Consider the following 18,258-nt stretch of genomic DNA (forward strand, 5'->3'; position numbering starts at 1 on the left):
ACCATGCGACAACCAGCAATGCCCATTCCCTCGCCCTTTCAGTCTTCCATTGCGAAGCCAGGGCAGGGCAAAGTCGTCCTCTCTCTACTCCCACCAAACAACCCAACCCTCACAACCCTCACCTACAAATACCCATTGAAGCTAGTCCCGCGCACCGGCGGCTTCGTCCCATCCCCAGACTCCTCCGCCCTCTCAGACACACGTCCCTCCAACCCTGTCCACCTCTACCTCCTCACATACGGCGGCGGGCTTCTGCCAGGTGATCACATCGAAGTATCCATCACGCTCGAACCCAAGACGCGAATGGTGGTAACAACGCCACAAGGCAGCACCAAGATCTTCAAAACAACCCCAAACAACACCGGCACCGCCCCAAATGTAATCAAAGGCCACCGGGATCAAATGCCCGCAAACGACCACCTCTCCGACATGAGCCAGCAAACCCTCGACGTCAACATCGGCCGTCAAGCAGCCCTCTGTTATCTCCCAGACCCCTCCGTCCCCTTCCAACACAGCCGCTACGCCCAAGTCCAAACCTTCACCGTAGACGCCACGGCAAAAGGCACTGAGCGCAGCAGCCTCTGCGTCCTAGACTGGGTTACGCAAGGCCGCACCTCGCGCGGCGAGGACTGGAACTTCCAGTTCTGGCGCGGACGCAACGAAGTCTGGGCCGAAGACGACAAAGGCAAACGCCGACTCCTCCTCCGCGATTCGGTAATTCTCGACGATGAATCCGGAGACCTGGAAGATACTGCCATATCCGACGAAACCGAGGTCGAAAGTGAAAACACCACCCATACCGGTCTAGAAAACCCGGTTGACCTACCGCCACAGGCGCCGGCCGGCCTAACGCCGCTGAATATCATCGCGGAGCGCACGCGCCCGCATGGTGTCGTCGGAACGCTTATTCTCTCCGGCCCTGTGTTTGAGGCGCTAGGTTCGTTCATGCTGAATCAGTTCCAGTCGCAGCCTCGCATTGGCAGTCGCAATTGGTCAGACCATGCGCCGTCGTCGGTGCCTGAACCTTCGATTAGCCAAAAAGGCGATGTCACGTGGACGGCGGCGCGCGTGCGCGCTGGCTTCGTGCTTGTCAAGTTCGGCGCGAAGGACTTTGAGACTGCGAAGCATTGGCTTGGTGGACTGATTCGGGAGGAGGGTAGTGTTGCCCGCGAGTTCGGTGAAGAGGCGCTCTGCTGTCTATGAGGATCTGAGGTCCTACCGGTAGCTACGTTTGATGTGTTTTTTTAGTGTTCAGGGGGTTCTCCGCTAGTCGAGGGCCTGTTGACGCACTATATGATCTTTATAATCTCAGTTTGGTTTCAGGTTGTTTTGGGACTGTGTCCTTTGGTTTATGATTTTACTGGAAGCATTATGGCGTCAATGCTGGATATCGGCTATCAAGAGCATTGGGAAACACATCCCAGGTCGAGGAATAACATTATTGCTCCTGCGCTGAATGCGACAGAGACCAAAATTATGTGTGGCGAATTTGAATTGAAGAATTGTTTTCATCCACACTACCATCTCTCTGTCTCTTTTGTTATCAGAGTAGTATCCGTATTAATATCTTGAAAACTGCAATAAATTTTGATATTGGGTGTATAGCACCGATGAAATAAGAAGCAAGTCTATCAACAAAACGAAGCAATAAAGCCGAAGAAAAAGGCGAGGTATCATAAATCAGACAAGAAAACTCCGACGCTAGTCTAATCTAGCTAATGATCCCATATTCGATCAAAAGTATGAGCGAAAAGAAAGAAAAATAGATACGCACCATCTACCAGTGCATAGCCATCATCATGGCCACCAATCGAAAACCGCTGAATTCCAATCCCCTTTAGTAGCATCAACCAAATCATCAACATTTAGAACATCCACACCCTCCTGCGCAAGCACACGCCAGACATGATTGCGCAGACTATGAGGCCAGCTCGGCAGCGCCCAGTAGCGCACTTTCAAGCCGTGCTGGTGCGCAACACGAACCTGGCTGCGAATGCGGTCCATTTGGCGCTGCGTGAAGTGGAAAGGCCAGGGACGGCCGATTGTCTTTTTGAAAGACACAGAGGCATAAAAGCTATTCGACGTGTTGAAGGTGGATGCAGTGATGATAGCCGGCATACCAGATTGGCCTTGGCCTAAATCTGTGCCCGGGATGAGGGCTGCGTCTGGATGGGGGTTATTGTCTGGTTGGTCGGCGTCGACGAGTTTGTCGAGCGGGGCGTCGAAGAAGATATCGCGGTAAGTGGTATTTGCGGTGACAACATTGAAAGGTGTATTTCCCGTTCCGACGACAGTGACGGGGCCTTGGATAAGGTCCACGCCGTTGAAGTGAGTTAGGTAGCCGCGGTCACGGAGCGGAGCGAGTTGCTTCATGACGGCGTGCCAGGTTGCCGGACCTGCGGTTTTGAAGTCGATTAGGAGGATTAGGGATTGGGCTGGGTCTGTGTCAAAGACTCCATGCGCAGGGCTATCGCCTCCTTGGGTGAATTTGGTGGTTGGGTTCTGGCGCTCGAGGATGGTTACTAGCGGGTCGATGTACATGGATTGTAGGGTTCTGCGCTCTGTAAGGGACGATGTGCTGTGACCGACGTAGAGTTCGTCGTCGAAGAGCCAGACATCAGCTTCAACGCCTATGCATCCCGCTTGCAGTGCAGAGTACAGTGGTACTCGGTGCCAGTAGTCATTATGGGAGTGGCAGCTAACAGGGACGATATCGCGCGAGATATCGGTGGGCCAGCGAGTGTTGTCTACGGTGGTAATGCTGTCGGCGCTATCTAACCAATTATGAACTGCGCGGTCGTATTCATCCGGGAAGAACGAAAGGACGATACCACAGGTGATGGAGATGAATTGGATGATGCCTCTATTGTCGGTGATAGGTCAGTGGGTGGGTCTGATAGACACGGCCTGCATAGTTCTTGAAACCCACAGCATGATGAATATTCCAATAATTGCACGCCATAGACCATGCAAGTATGGCGATTGACAAGATCGCTTGCGCTTGGATGAATCTTCCGATAGCTCGGGAGATGTTGAAGACCAAGCCAAGGCCGTCCAGACTTGACGCCATGAGCGGGTCGGAAACCCCACTCGCTCAACAGAGTCAGGCCCATTGAGGCTCGGGTCCTCTGTATCTAATGAGTCTCTGTATGGATCAAAGTGCAGATTGGATATTGAGCTGCTCTGGGAAGAGCGGAAATAGGTCATAATGAGCGATTTGAAAGCCAAGAGAAGAAAAAGAAGAGAAGAAAAAGTCCCAGGCAGCCATAATAAATAAGTAAGCGGAGGATTAGGATCCAGACTCCAGGCAACCTTGGATTGTTATTTTTCTGTTACATCTACTTGACGATACCTACAGTGAATGTGTACATATGTATATTATAGGTACACGTGTTGGATAGTTGATGCTGATTGATCAGAAACTTTGGGCATAAAAAGGAACATATTTCCATCGCTATATACAAGTACACAAATTCAATGCAAACCCCAAAACACCTATGGGTTCAGATGAACACACTTTTTTATAGATTTACTCCTGGAGAGACTTGACATAGGTGACAGCCCGTGCCTTGACCTCCTCAACCATCTTCTCATCTCCATCGGCAGCCAAACCCTCCTCAAAAGAGAGCCACTTCTTAAAGAGGAAGCGGGCCTGCTTAGGCTTGAGCTTCTTGCTAGCATCCACACTAACGGGACCCTTCTTGCCACTGTGCAGCCCAAGGACACGCTCGAAGAGACGACGCACTTGCTCCGCATCGCCGACCTTGATCTCCAGGTCCAGAAGCACGTTCCACAAGTCAATACGCTTGGGGAATGAGGACAGGAGACCCTCGAAGACGGTACGACCGCGCTCAACATCTCCGTTAGCGGAGCGGAATTCAAGCTGGGCGAACTTGGAGGTCGTTTCGACGTGGGTGTGGGCAGGGAGGGACTGAAGGGCGCGCGGGAGCAGAGCCCGAGCGCGGTCGGGGGAGGCCATGGTGTCGAAGAGGAAGCTGGCGTAGTTGTAGAAGAACTTGGGGGACTGGGAGGAAACCTTCTTCTTGAGAGCGGCGTAGAAGAGATCACTTGCTTTCTGTGAAATTGTTAGCATCCGTAGAGAGTAAAGCTCGAAATGGATTTACACATACCTGGTTCTTGCCGGATTGGATGTAAATACTGATCATGCGCTCGTAGATCTCCTGGGGGTCGTTGTACTGGCAGGCGCGCTTGAAGACCTCCTCGAGACTGTCATCGTCACCGTAGGTGTTCTCCATGTTCAACAGCGCAACCCAGATGTTCAACTTCTCGGCATCCTGACCCATGGTAATAGTGCGCAAAGCACGCTCGGCAATGGCGCGAGCCTTCTCGATCTCACCCAGCTCCAGCTGGAAGGCCATGTACTGCAGCCACAGCAGCGAGGAGTCGGGCTCACCGAGAAGGAGTCGCTCGAAGTCGGCAACGGACTGAGGGCCATTGGCGTCCAAGTCGCCGGTCCGGTCCACCTGGATCTCGGCCTTGCGGTTCTTCTTCTTCTTCTTTTTGGAGTCCTCATCTTCGCTGTCGGAGCGCGCGGCGGCATCGGTCTGGGCGGTGCCGCTCCAGTCGAAACCGCTCGCACCGAGACCTCCGGCCTTGCTAGACTTCTGCACCAGGACATCTTCATCCTCATCCTCGGATTCCTCCTCCTCGCTGTCCTCCTCTACATCAACACCTCCCATGGACTCGTCATCATCATCCTCATCTTCGCTATCGTCCTCGCCGAGTTCAACACCGCCAAGACCATCAATGCTCATGCTGTCCTCATCCTCGCTGTCGTCTTCCTCTTCATCCTGGAAGTGGGAAGCCTTGAGTGAGAACGAGATCTTCTTAGACTCAAGGTCGATCTTAATGACCTTGGCCTTAACAGCATCGCCTTCGTCGTACAGTTTGCGAGCATCTTCGACGCGCTTCTCAGCCATCTCACTGCGGTGGCAGAGACCGCTGATGTTTGAAGACCCATCAACGACAACGAAAGCACCGAATTCCTCGACCTTGCGGACCTTGCCGGTGACAATCTGACCAACCTTAAGATCCTTGAGGGTGATGGGAGCCTTGAAGTTGGGGTCCAGAACGGACTCCTTCAAGCTCAGCTGCAGCTTGCCTTGCTCGGCGTCAACAAACGTGACCTTACCCTTGACGAGCTGATCTGGCTGGAAGGAGTCCTTCCATTCCTTGAGATACGAATCAGAAAGATCAGACACGCGGACATATGCAGTGATATCGTTGCTGATTGCCACAAAGAGACCGGAATCGGTGACTCGCCGGACGAAGCCGCGAACAATGTCGTTGGGCTTGACATCCTTGAGCGAAGAGATCTCACGGTCCTGGACGGGCAGAGAGGAGCTCATGACCTTGGAGGGGCGCAGCGACAAGGCGATCTTCTTGTTGGACTTGTCAACGGCAATAACGCATGCTCGGAGAACCTCGTTCTTGTTGTGTACGGTAGGGTTGGCCTTGGAGTAGTCATCTGCAAGATCGATCAGGTTGACCGCGCCAACAAGTGACTCGCCGAGCTGCATAATGAGTTGACGCTCAGTGACCTTGGTAACGCGACCAGGCAAGATCATGCCAACGGAGATATCTGCAAATGTGAGCTTGTCATATCCCTGCTTGGCAGAGAGGTTGAGGTGGCCCTTCTCGGCGTTAACAGCGGTAACCTGGACCTTCAAAGCAGAGCCGATGGGGAAGTTCTTCTCGATATCAGTCAACAAGGACAGATCATCTGATGCATCCATGAAGCGGAGTCTGCCGCGCACGTTGGGAGACAAGTTGACCCAGAGGCAGTCATCGGCGACATTGTTGACGAAGCCTGTCCAGAAGGAGCCGACTTGAACCTGCTCCATGTTAAGAGGGGCAGGATTGGCGGCCTTGATGTAGCTTGGCTTCAGAGAGAGCTCAAACACAGGGTACTTTCCAGTGCGGTGGCTGATTGGGAGGAACTTGTGGTTACGGGCATCGTGGACACCAAGGATTCTGGCGGAGAGAGTCTGCTTGGCCTTGAAGAATCGCAAGGGCTGCTTGCGATCTTTGATGTCTTTCCAGTCGTCGAATATCTCGGAGACATCAATGCGACCCTGAATGTTATCGGCGAGCTGGACATTGACCTGGGTCGCCTTGATAGAGACGACCTTGCACTCAACAATTCTGCCGAAGGTGAAGTCGGACATGGTCTTGATGTTCTCATCGACGGGGTTGGTAACGGTCTCGTCATTCTGCTGGGCTGCTTTCTTGGGAGCGGCCTGGGTAGCCTGAACGGGCTTCATGCTCAGAATGAAGCGCTTGAATTCCTGATCCACAGACTGCACATTGACAACAATCGTTTGCGCCTTTGACAGCCCGTAGTGAGGCTGCTCGAGGTTGGCGTCTTCGATAAGACGCTTAGGGAGCAAGCCAGTGAGGCCGCCGAGGAACTCAACAAATACACCATCAGGTGTAATGTTACGGATGAATCCTGTGACAAGGGAGCCCTCTTGGACTTCCTCGAACTGGCCCGGAATGTTCTTCTGCTTGGCAGCTTTCTTCAAGCTAGCCCTGCTGGAAACCTTGATAAGGCGGTGGGCGCGCTGGATGTTGAGGACCAAGAGGTCGTTCAGCTTCTGGCCCACGCGGAGCTTAGAGAGCATCGAATTTTGCTTAGATGGAGGGCCGTCGATGAGGTGCTCAGCATCGAGACGAGCGACGAGGCCTGACTCGTCAAGCTTGAGAAGGACATCATCATTAGACTTCTCGAAGACAACTCCAGTAACAAGGTGGCCGGGATGAAGGTTTTCAAAGGCCTCACGATACTTCTCGGTAAATGTCGAGGGGTCCTTGCACGAGACAGCAAGTCTTCCAAGGGATGCATCCACGCTCAAAGCATGAACATTAACAACCTGGCCGAGTCTGAAGTGCTGGGCCGGATCCTGGATGTAGGCTTCACTCATCTCGGAGACAGGAAGGAAGCCACGGACCTCACCGTAGAACTGCACAACAGCACCATGACTCTGAAGGTTGACAATGGTACCGGGAGACTGAGCCGAAGGGGTGATATCTTTGTAGTCCTTCCAGATAGTAGACTCGCTGTTGAGCAAGCTCTTCTTTAGGGTCAAACGAATTTGGCGTTTTTCGAGGTTAACAGAGAGGATTCTCAGCGAAAGCTTCTGGCCCTCGCGGAACTTCTTCTCTGGGAACTGAAGCATAGTATCCGCAAAGTGCATGGAGGGAACAAGACCGGTGATTCCATCGGCCAGGTTGACAATCAATCCATTCATACCATCGGCACCGATTAGAAGCTTCTCAACCTTTCCTTTCACAATAGCACCCACATTCACATCCTCAACGCGAAGGAAGGGCTGCTCGATAACGCTCTTCTCAAATGAGAGAATGTAGAGATTATCAATCGAGTTGTACCCGATAACTCTTGCCTCGTGGACAGCATCCAGCTGGAAAGCTCCAGAAGTTTCATCAATTGTTTCGACCTTGCCATCAGAAAGTCTCGACATGTGAACGAAGCCCATGTGTTTTGTCTCTCCAATGCGAGCATACACACCCAGACCGTGATCAACCTTCACGACCTTGACCTCGGGGATGATTGCAGAAATAGCAGGCGCATCGTCAGAAGAACCGGGACCGCGAGCATCGGAAGAGAGCTTGAGGACGTGGTCGAGCATAGAAAAGCTGACCTTCAGCGGCTCAGCAGCTGGGAAAGTTGAGATGATACGACCCTTAATCTTTGCGCCAATCTTGTATTTCTTCTCCAGATCAATCTTGCCGTTGATACTAGACTGAACCAGATCAACGGTTGCGTCGAGCATTCCCATAATCTTTCCGATCATTCCGTTCGATGTGACTTCCGTGAGAAGAATTTCTGCGGCGGTACCGGGGAGGAAAGTGTTGATGGTAGGGGCCGAGCTGAGGTAGTTGGACTTCTTAATCGAGGCGGATGTTTGGAAGTTGGAGGACAGCTTGATGACATTGCCACTGGGGTTCTGGCCGGTGACCATGCAAAGGAAAACAGAGCCTTCCTTGATGCTAGAATAATCCACACTGGGGTCGGTCTCCTTGGAGGACATGAAGCCCTTCAGTTCTGAACCTTCAATGCCAAGATCCATGACCACACCGTGATCTTCCACACTGACAACGGACGCTTGGACAGCCGAGTTCACAACAAGATCGGACTTTGAGAAGCCAGTGTTTGTTTGTCTAGGGTCGACAGAAAGCTCAATTCGCTTCTTGCTCTTTGACTTGGGATCATCGGGGTTGTTGCCAGTAGACACAACGAATGCCCGCAGGTATTGACCCAAATAGAAATGATCCTTCAAGTCAAACGACTCGTCGTCGGAACTGTCCTCGGCATCGTCGTCTTCGCCTTCGTCGTTCAACATCTTCTCAAGTCTGTCTTCGAGGCCCTTCGAAACGGCTGTGAGAGGGACGTAGCCGGTAAGGTTGTTGGGCAGCGAAAGGCCGATGTCGTGGGCGTTGATACTTGAGACCTGACCCAGGATCATGGCTCCGGGTACAATACGCTGCAATTGTTAGAGTGATGCGATATGAAGACTTTTTCCAGCACGTACCTTGAAGCTAAGACCCTCGATGCGAACATTTTGCTTGTCATCGGTTTCCTTGTCTGCAGACTTCTTGCCCTTTGACTTCTTCTTGCGCGATTTCTTGGTAGTCGCGGTAGTTTCTTCGTCCTCCATTTCAACATCGTCGTCGCTTTCCTCGGCGAATTCCTTGGAAGGCGTCTTCTGGGAGAGTTTCTTGTTTCCAGATTCTTTCTGCTCGAACAAAACATCTCTGTTGGCCTGGATCTGAATTTGCTTGCGCTCCAATGGGGTTAGAACACTTGCGCCACCACGAGGGAACGAGGGCTCGTCGTCGCGCAGCACAGAAAGTTCTGAAGCTTTCCCAGCAGTGGATGTGGTGGCATCGTTTGACTTCTTATGATCTTTCTTGACCTCCTCCGCTCCAACTTTAGCACGTTTTTGGGGCTGACGAGCAGTATTTTCTTCGGGGGCATTCCCCTTGCGCTTGATAGGCGCCATTCTTAAACTGGCAAAACCGAATCGTGCAGTTGCAGATTGCGGTCTAATTCCTCAAGAGAAAAGATAAAAAAAATTCCGCGGACGCGGCAGAACCTTCTGAGCGGTGTATAGACATGGGGTCATGAGTCAGCATATTGATGCCTGAATATCAAGGACAAATCCCCTGCCAAGATCTGTAACTAACTAACGTATTTCACATACGAGCCGGCCACACAAACGAGCCGGCCACACACCCCAACTTAATAAATTTAAATACATTTATCTCAACCATAACGCCATTGAATTAATTTAACTAACTAAGTGGTCTATCTGGACATGTTTCTCTTCTATGCCCTGGCAATCTGCATATTCCACACCCCCGGGGGGGCCGCGTACGTGACTGAATAGCCGATTCTCTAGGTATGCTAGGGCCGGGGGGAGGTGCTTCAGTTGCTTCCTGTTACTACATAATTAATACAGATGCTTCTTGAACTGAGAGGCCTTCTTCAGCAGGTATCTGCCTTCGGGATCGAGTACGCTTTTGCTTCTGCTTCTCGTTAGCGGCGCGTAATTCCTTGTTTTCTTTGGCGAGTAAGATAGTACCTTGCATTGTAAGACGGAAGCCTTTCACAAGCTGGTTTAGTACACGATCTGACGGGCTAGGCGGGCTTCGAGATCTTATACGGAGTAAAGCTTTGATTGATAAAGCCTATTGACGTAGTTCTTTCTCTGTAATAGGGGTTTTTAGGGTAAAATTCCGGCTTAATTCACTACCCTAGCTAGCAGGGGGGGTTAGGGTTCGAAGCCGGATATTAAGCTTTGAAATCACTTAGTTAGGTACAAATGGTACTAAACTAGCTGCTCCAAAGCTATTTTTAATAGTCTCCGATTTAAAAGCTTTAATTCGTACGAGGGGGTAAGCTTTAAGGAAGTCAAGTTTATTAATATAATTGATCCCGGTACATATTTTTATCTTAACCATCCGACCGTATGATTATTTTAATACCGTAAAACAACTAATACCCAGAGGTTATAAAAGATAAGATAAATACGCTGGTATACAGATTAGTATTACCTTATTTTGCTTACAAATTTCGTCGAATTTAGGCGTTAAATGACTTCCGTGGCTGTTAAGTATTAAAAGCCAATACCCCCTTTATATATAAAGAAGTACTAGGAATAAAGAGCTTCTTAAGCTAATGAAGTCTAATTTTATTAGAGGTCTAGCCGTTAGGACTAACTTCGAAACGCTAATCCTCTAGAAGGCCGTCGAACCATGATTCAATAAAGACTTTACCTTTAAAAATCACACACAGAGGAAGGGCCCAGCCAGAAGCATTCGTACACTCAATAACAGTCACCTACTCTCGATTTCTAGGTTATAAAAGTGAACGCCGACCGTAGTATTCACTCCTTATAATAACCTTCGCAGTTATAGTCAATCCTATCGCGAAACCAGTCTCGTTAAAGTTATAGATATCGTCGGGATCGATTCCATATTAAAAGACTGTCTTTTAAACTAAATCAAACCACTCCGTAATGATTTTAGGGTTTTCACATTTCGCACACTCGTAGTTATACCGTTTCGAGAATCGGGAGGAGAGGAGAGGACGTCTTTTAACAAAGTTTGTAACCCAGTTTTCGCCGACCGAAATAACTGGGGTAGTTCCACGCTTTTCAAGGAGAAGATCCGCCATTCCTCGTACAGAAGAGGGCCGGGGGGCTACTCCACGTAGATCTATAGAGAGAATCCATTTTTCAAGAGATTCCTCTTCAATTTCAGTCAATTTAGATAAATTAGCGCGAGAATTCGCGCGTTGTTGGTGGCTACGTAGTCGGTCTTGAAGTGTTGTACGGGGTATACCAAAACGGCGGGCCACTTCACGAATTGAAGAGATTTCTTGATTCTTAAAAGCCTGGATAGCTAGTAAGATTCGACCCTCTTGCTCCTCTAAATTTTTAGAGGATCGGGGGCGAATTGGTGGCATGGTAGGTGGTTGAAGAAGAAGGGGTTAAATTAATTGACGCGTTTTGGGTGGGGTGGCCGGCTCGTTTGTGTGGCCGGCTCGTATGTGAAATACGTTAGCTACATACATAGTACGTCGACTTTCCTCACTACGCCCTCACAAGGCAGCCCAGAAATAAGAAACCGCGTTCCTAGACGGGCCAGCCTAATAAAGTATCTCGCTTAAGCAACATTTGCCCAAAAATCCCTTCAAAAGGCTGTGTGAATTTGTAAATGTCATCACTACATGTCGCCCCCACGCGTCGTAGCCGACGCCTTTGTCGGACTTCACTAGACTATACCGATAGATCTATAGATGATGAAGTTTTTTTTCCGACATGACGACACCCCTCCTCAAATTCTTGATTTTTTTTCCATGTTGTTTTGAGGCTTCCTTCAGAGGTCGGACGAATCACCTTGCTCAGCCCTCTCCTTTCTCTTGTCGCGTCTCGCTTGCCATTTGAAGGCGAAAAAGATACTAACAAAAAGTGCAGCATCGAAGACAGAAAGACCAAGATAGAGCTTTGCACCAATATGCCAATGGGGTGCCTGCGCGGCGGGATATGCGGCAATAGGTAGGAATGCACTAAACAAGTATGAGAACAGAGTTCCAGTCGCGAACAGAACCGTTCGAACTTGAGGTTCTTTCTCGAGATGTGCAGATGCCCAAGCGCAAAGAAGCATAGTCGATACCCTGTCCCAGTTAGAAGAAATGAAGTACATGTGTATCAAGAGGAATGTAATACTCACGCTCCAACATAGTTCATATACCAGCCAGCCATGTAGGCACTCTCACTTTCAGGTCGTATTATCAAAATAATCAGTGAGGTGATATTAATCACCTGAAAATAGGATTAGTATCGGGTTCTTGACTCTGCTGGAATGCCTTACTGAGTGAAGAAGCAAAAATGGCAACCGAGTACCAAGATAATCACTGAAGCCGCTAAACAAGAGCTCCGCAACTAGTTGGAGTGCTTGGCCTGCAATTGGTAGATAATTGAGCATACCAACCGAGCTAGATGGCTTATTAGTGCAAGTGCTTAAGAGAGGAAGTAATACTCACTATTTCAAGCTCCCATCGGGATTTTTGAGGGACTTGAGCCAAAGGTTGAAATAATTTGAAGGCGTAGTATTGGTTCCGATAGCCCAGGCAACTATAAAAAATCGTTGGTTAGATCATCCGACTTTCCTTCAAACGAAACCCTGAATTTAATTACTTGAAAACAACCAGACATGCCAAAATTTGAAGCAGCGCAGGAATGTTTTGATGTTGATCCCAACCTGCGGGTCACGGCCTATTCTGCGAGTTCGCTCTTCAGCGATGGCTTCAATGGAATATTAGCAAACACTTGCTAAATATAAATTTCAGTGTGCATTTCCATACCAATATCTCGAGGCCTGAGATAAAACTTGGCAAGGGGGTTTGGGCGATCCGGCTAGATATGATATGTCCTGTCAGTTTAAAACAGGGAATGACAAGAAGTAGGTTCGTACAAAGCCTGGTAAAAGCGTGAAAGCTAGTAAGGCGATGAATATAGTGCAAACCCCCTGTAGAATTAGCACAAGTCTATCGAAAATCGCCAATACAATGCTTACATTGATGATAAATGCCCATCGCCAGCCGCTTCGACCAAGGGCACCTTCCAGATTAGTTGAAAGTGCACCTTGCATCGCGCCAGATAACATAGCCCCAACGGGTTGTGCAATATTGTAAATACTCATTCGGAGAGCCATTTCATGAGGCAAGTACCATTGGCTAAAGCGCAGAGTTAGCATGTGTGCTTCTGATAGTGGATTAGAGTATTGACCTGATGATGGTAAAATAACCTGGCCAAGTTGCGCCTTCGAAAAAGCCGATAAGGAAGCGAAGGCCATAGACCTATAGAAAATACCGTCAACTGAGATTAAATGAACGGATCGGGCATCTGTACTTGTTTTGCGCTGGTGACCGTGGATAAACAGCAAGTCAATATACCCCAAATGATCTAAAAGCTTTGTCAGCGTTTCTGAATACCTAGGTAGTATAAATTGATTTTTACTTACCTCGCAGGTGGGTAGCCAAACTGACGGTCCGATGTGGGAAATTATGATGCATGAGGGATATAGCATGATCATGTAACCAATGCTATTATGGTTAATAAGAATGTCTCACAAAAAGAGCATCGGCGACTTACTTGAAGAAAGTGGTAAAGTAATTCAGCTCATTTCCATAAAGTTCCAAATCAGTTTCCATTCCGGAAACATAGGCATTGCTCTAGTAGCTCGTTAACATAGAATATTCCTCAGGGCTGCGGATAAACATACAATGTTGGTTTGATCTAGGTATTTGAATGCATAGCCTAGAAAGCCAATCGTCAAGAAGAAAATATCCAGGCGCCATACCTGTGTTAGATAAATCAAAATTTTAGACACACAAATGGGAGAGGGTTGATAGACATACCAAAGACCTCTCTTCTTTCAGGTCAATTTCTGCGACTGGAGAGACTGTGCTAGTAGCATTCTTTCCATCAGAGACTATTTGTGCGCTCATATCTTAGTTTTCCTACCAGATCTGCTATGAAAGGCAGATCAAGAACGCGGAATTTACGCCTGTGAAAGAGGCGTGATATAGGTTTATGGGTGTACTACAACAACACTATTGTTGAGAGGATTTCCGTATCTTTCTTACTTCAATCTATTAAGCTTTCCTTTGGACAGTAATATGGGGGCGGAATGGCATCATCCGAGTAAATGAAGGCGTATCTAATGCTTGTTTTGAATAAGACTTAACGCCTGTACCGACCTCAAGTATAGAAGTAGCATAAATATGCCTCTTTTTGTTTAAATATTCCATTCATCTAACTAAAAATTCCAAAAGTGCGTAGCGATTGACATCAGTCTAGGGGGTGTATGGCACCATCATAGTTGAGGTCTTAGTATGTTGTAGATCCATAGCCTAGCGTCACTTCATCGGAGCAGCAATATGGCACTCATATTACGCCATAGGGCTGTTCATGCGCTTTGTTACTGGTTCTGCTACTAAGCTACCTGCAATATATTTTGCAAATATAAAAAGTCCCGCATCCGTGCGATCATAGGCTGAAAGACGGCTCGGCCAACTCCACTGATGATAGCCTTCTGCGAGAAATTGCCGATCCTAGGTATTTGTGGAGGGACACGCGTAAGCTTTAGCCTGACATAGGATCCTTAGGAGAACCTTGCGAGAGCAACAACAGAGAAGGCCGTAGCGAGATAAAAGCCTAAGAGACTAAGGCCCGCCATATACACCGAGAGTACGCCGAACCCAGGTTTCGGCGATGTAATATTATGAGGGTATAAAACTTCAAGATACTTTGCTTGGTCGGTCTAGGCAACCTCTTTGTTCCCTGAAACCTCTGTGATATCTGCCTCGCCACCCAGTGAATTTCCATGCTTGTGAAACTTCCGAAGAGGCGTTTTCTTCCGGAACAATCGGTCAATTTCTTCGAATGATCTTCCTTGGCATTCAGGGACACAGAAATAAATAAAGCCAATCTTCGACTGAAGGTTTGCATAACCGGAATCCATGAGATATGGTAGACTAAACGAAACTGCGAAGCTGGATGTAAAAGGTTAACGTTCCTGTCCCACATGATGGTTGAAAAGCAATGTTAACTTACAATGTAAGAACATTTGCAACAGACGCAATCCGCTGTGAGTTATCTCGCACGCGCAGAGTTGGTATCTCAGTAGTCACGACGTATGTTAACGCAGCCCATCCTATGTTGAAGCCCACTGTGAACAGGGAAAGCATTGCAACAATGGCTGACTTCTGAGAATGAGATGGAGTATGTACTCCGAGTCCTCCCATGGTAAGAAGTGCGGTTGCTTGGATTACCGCACCAATCAGAAGTAAGGGCCTGCCAACGTCAGTCATGACCCTCTTTTGGGGATGCGAGCTCACCTTCTTCCAACTCTATCGTTGAGGTATAGGCATAGTAAAACTATGACGAGTCCGATAGAACCATTGATGACGTTGAAGTTGAGTTTGCAGGGATTTTACATATAGAGTGCCATATTGCGATGCGAATGCCTGCCCTGTAGCCTGTTGGAAAAAGTTGAGTGCAACAACGATCGCTGTTCGCTTTCGGTTAGATTTTGAGAATAGTTCCTTGAAATGACCTTGCTCCGGTTCACTTTGCAACCCCTTTTGGGTTGGTTGTAGTTCATCTTTCACTGCCTTGGGGCGTTTTATATATAGTGTTTTAACAATTGAAAGCTTGCGAGTTCAGCATTGAATCCGTGTCCTGTGTAAAAGGAAACAATACAAATAGAAATTGTCTAAAAAGAGGAATATTACTGAGATACAACTACAAGAAAGGATTAATCAAGGGAAATTTGGCATTTTCCTGGCGAACTGCAAGGTGTACCACGAGAATAGCGCAATAACATTTTCAGGGGAATGATCTGAGCAGATTATGAGCGATGTACGAGCAAAATGTGCCATCACACCCCTGTTGCCAGTGAGCGAGGAAGGTCCCGCTGGGGAGACCAATGCCTCGTCAAGGAACACCATAGTCAGGGGACATTAACGTAACTGGAGAGAGAAAACCGATCCGGCAAACAAATGCGCCTGTGTATGAGGATGCTAAAGGGGTGGGGGAGGGGATACATGATGGTGAATCTTGTTTATCGTGAAATCAAAAAAAAAAGAAAAGGGGGAAGTGAAATTCGTGACAAGAGAAGATGAGGGAATCAAATGAGCACCAGAAACTGTTTAGACGCAACGCCAGACCGAGAAGTAGCTTGGCCGAAGCGCACGAGAGGCGTCGAGGTTGTGTGCAAGCAACCTGGCCTCTCGGTAGCCAGTGGTGCCCTGGCCATGCGAGGATACGCTGGGAGCAGCTTCGACGTATGGTTTTGAAAAAGGAAGAAGATACAGAAAGGGGGATAGTGCATGGGAAAGACGAGTCTTTACATATCCATGGTATCACCGCCGTTGCCGAAGTTGAAGCTACCAGGTTGCTGCTGGCCAGTGCCGAGAGAGAATCCGGTCTGGGTCTGCTGGGGAGCAAGCTCCTCGATATCACCACCGGCCTCATCCTCGTCAGAGAAGTACTTCTCGATGATGTTGTAAGCTTTCATGTAGATCTCCTCGTTGGCGTTGTTTTGGCAATCGTGGATCTTTTCCATACCACCGGCCTCTTCGATGAAGAGAGCGTAGCGGTTGACACGAGCCTCACCGGGCTGGCCAGCCTCCTTGTCCATGTCTCCGACCTTGAGGATGTTCTCAAGACCATCGAGAGCAACCTGGATGATCTTGTTGTCAGGGCAGGCCAGGAGATCGCACAGGGGCTTGATGCACCCTTGAGAAACAAGGTAGCGGATCTGATCGGGCTTCTGGAGACCACCAGAAGTGGCGTTTGAAATAGCCCAGCAAGCCTCCTTGCGGGTCTTGAAGTCACCGTTGGCAAGCAGGTTGATAAGGGGAGCGATGATGCCAGCGTCGACGACTGCCTGGATCTGGCTGGAGTTGCCAGCAGTGACGTTGGAGATGGTCCAGCAAGCTTCCTTGCGGATACCATCCTTGGTGGAGCTCAGGAGGGAGAGCAGAGCAGGAAGAGAACCACAGTTGATGATCACCTGGGTTTGGACGTCATCACCAGTGACGATGTTACCAACGGAACGGAGGGCGGGTGTCTGGACGGAGGTAGAAGCGTGCATAAGGAGCTCCACTAGGCGACGGGGGATGCCGGCCTCAATAACGGCCTGGATCTTGTCGTTGGCACCATCGGACAAATAAGAGATAGCCCAGCAAGCGTCAATCAGGACCTCATCGTCCAGCATGTAGATAAGCTTGGCGAGGACGGGAAGGGCAGGGGCAATGGTGTTCCAGTCAGGCTGGGGGGTCTTGCCACGGCAGAAGTTGCTAAGAGTCCAGGTAGCGTTGCGGAGCATGCTCAGCTTGCGACCATCGTTGATGAGGTTGAGAAGGGGACGCAAAGCACCGGCACCCAGAACAAAGTCACGGCAGTGAGGGCTGTCACCGGCAATGTTACCGAGGGCCCACACGGCTTGTTCACGAACATCAGGCTCAGGGCTGCTAAGCAACTCGACGAAGATGGGGACAGCACCAGCCTCGATGACGACCTGGGTCTGCTGGGCGGAACCGGAAGCAATGTTGGTCAAAGCCCAAGCAGACTCGAACTGAACTAGGGTGTGAGGCGAGCGAAGGAACTCGACGAAACGGGCAACGACACCGGTCTCGATAACACGCTCGATAGGAGGGTTGCGCTCCTTGGAAAGCAATTTGCGGAACTTGGTGGTAGCTTGAATCTGTTCCTCAACCTGATCGGAGAAAACTCCCTTCACCATCTGGGGAAGCTCGACGTTGAGCTAAATAAATCATTTTGTTAGCTTGGTAATTTTCACAATGTTTTTTTTATTGCAGTGGGGCGCGGCCTCGAAGATCCGACTTGGAGGGGCTTCGTGGGCCATGGCAACAGGGCGGTGAAAAAAATTCCTTGTTGATGATCGCATCATAAAAACAAAGAAATCTCAAAAGAACCCAGGGGGTGGCAACCACACAATAAGCCCGTAGAATTTCAAATGAGGATATAGAATGAAACAAATCCAAAAGGATCAAAGAAAATTTCCAAGACCTACCTCACTCTCAATAGCACTAGCCTCATCATCACTCTCAGTGGCGGCAGCCATGCCACCAACACCGATTCTACCATCCTGGGTTTGGATACCACGTCTCTTGGCCAAGTTCTCATCACGCTTCGCCTTGCGAATCTCAACCTGCTGTTCTTCACGGCGGCGGCGGAGCTCGTCGGGCTTGAACTGGTTCTTGGCCTTGAACTGCGTGCGGCGATGTTCGGGAATATAGCGTTCCGCCATGATGAAAATGTAAAGAAGAAACTAAGCGCGCCGCGGGAATCGATTGTGTAGTAGGTGGTGTTGAGTGGGCGCGCTGGGGGATGAAAGGAGAGTAGGAAGAAGGAAGAGAGAGGGATCTGATGTGGGGGGGAGAAGACTTCTGTGGGAGGGGAAACGATGCTATCACGTGACCATTCCATTTTATTTACATCCATGGGTTTGGGCAACAACCTCTTCCTCTTTGAGCTTTTGTGAATTCTCCTTCTCTGGATGTTCATTCATGGCAATAACTCTACGATGGATGTTCATTAACAAAGACATACATATTTTTGAGCGGTTTGTAATTTGTCATCGGGAGCTTGCAGGACGTCTAACCCAAGCTTCTTCCAT

General features: G+C 49.1%; 4 protein-coding genes across 4 annotated transcripts; 1 reads left to right on the forward strand and 3 right to left on the reverse strand.

Annotated features, from left to right (window-relative positions):
• Positions 1-3: 3 nt before the first annotated feature.
• On the forward strand, positions 4-1,203 carry PEX2_084710 (urease accessory protein UreD; the record flags this gene model as incomplete). Its single annotated transcript, XM_016745741.1, has 1 exon — positions 4-1,203. One exon carries the CDS (start codon positions 4-6, stop codon positions 1,201-1,203), a length of 1,200 nt encoding a protein of 399 aa, XP_016599584.1.
• A 594-nt stretch (positions 1,204-1,797) lies between these two features.
• PEX2_084720 (putative rRNA biogenesis protein RRP5) lies at positions 1,798-9,044 on the reverse strand (the record flags this gene model as incomplete). Its single annotated transcript, XM_016745742.1, has 5 exons — positions 1,798-2,863; positions 2,930-3,145; positions 3,534-4,075; positions 4,131-8,525; positions 8,574-9,044. The coding sequence occupies 5 exons, from the start codon at positions 9,042-9,044 to the stop codon at positions 1,798-1,800; spliced, it is 6,690 nt and encodes a 2,229-aa protein (XP_016599585.1).
• Positions 9,045-11,424: 2,380 nt separating this feature from the next.
• On the reverse strand, positions 11,425-13,558 carry PEX2_084730 (Major facilitator superfamily domain, general substrate transporter; the record flags this gene model as incomplete). The annotated part of the gene is made up of 13 exons (XM_016745743.1): positions 11,425-11,722; positions 11,779-11,870; positions 11,920-12,043; positions 12,092-12,182; positions 12,246-12,353; positions 12,413-12,464; positions 12,523-12,576; positions 12,625-12,784; positions 12,837-12,907; positions 13,072-13,153; positions 13,203-13,282; positions 13,333-13,410; positions 13,469-13,558. The coding sequence occupies 13 exons, from the start codon at positions 13,556-13,558 to the stop codon at positions 11,425-11,427; spliced, it is 1,380 nt and encodes a 459-aa protein (XP_016599586.1).
• Positions 13,559-15,960: 2,402 nt separating this feature from the next.
• On the reverse strand, positions 15,961-17,889 carry PEX2_084740 (karyopherin alpha; the record flags this gene model as incomplete). Its single annotated transcript, XM_016745744.1, has 2 exons — positions 15,961-17,382; positions 17,653-17,889. 2 exons carry the CDS (start codon positions 17,887-17,889, stop codon positions 15,961-15,963), a joined length of 1,659 nt encoding a protein of 552 aa, XP_016599587.1.
• Positions 17,890-18,258: the final 369 nt, after the last annotated feature.

This window comes from Penicillium expansum (genome assembly GCF_000769745.1).
Source record: "Penicillium expansum strain MD-8 chromosome Unknown contig278, whole genome shotgun sequence".
In the NCBI taxonomy this organism is placed as follows: Eukaryota; Fungi; Ascomycota; class Eurotiomycetes; order Eurotiales; family Aspergillaceae; genus Penicillium; species Penicillium expansum.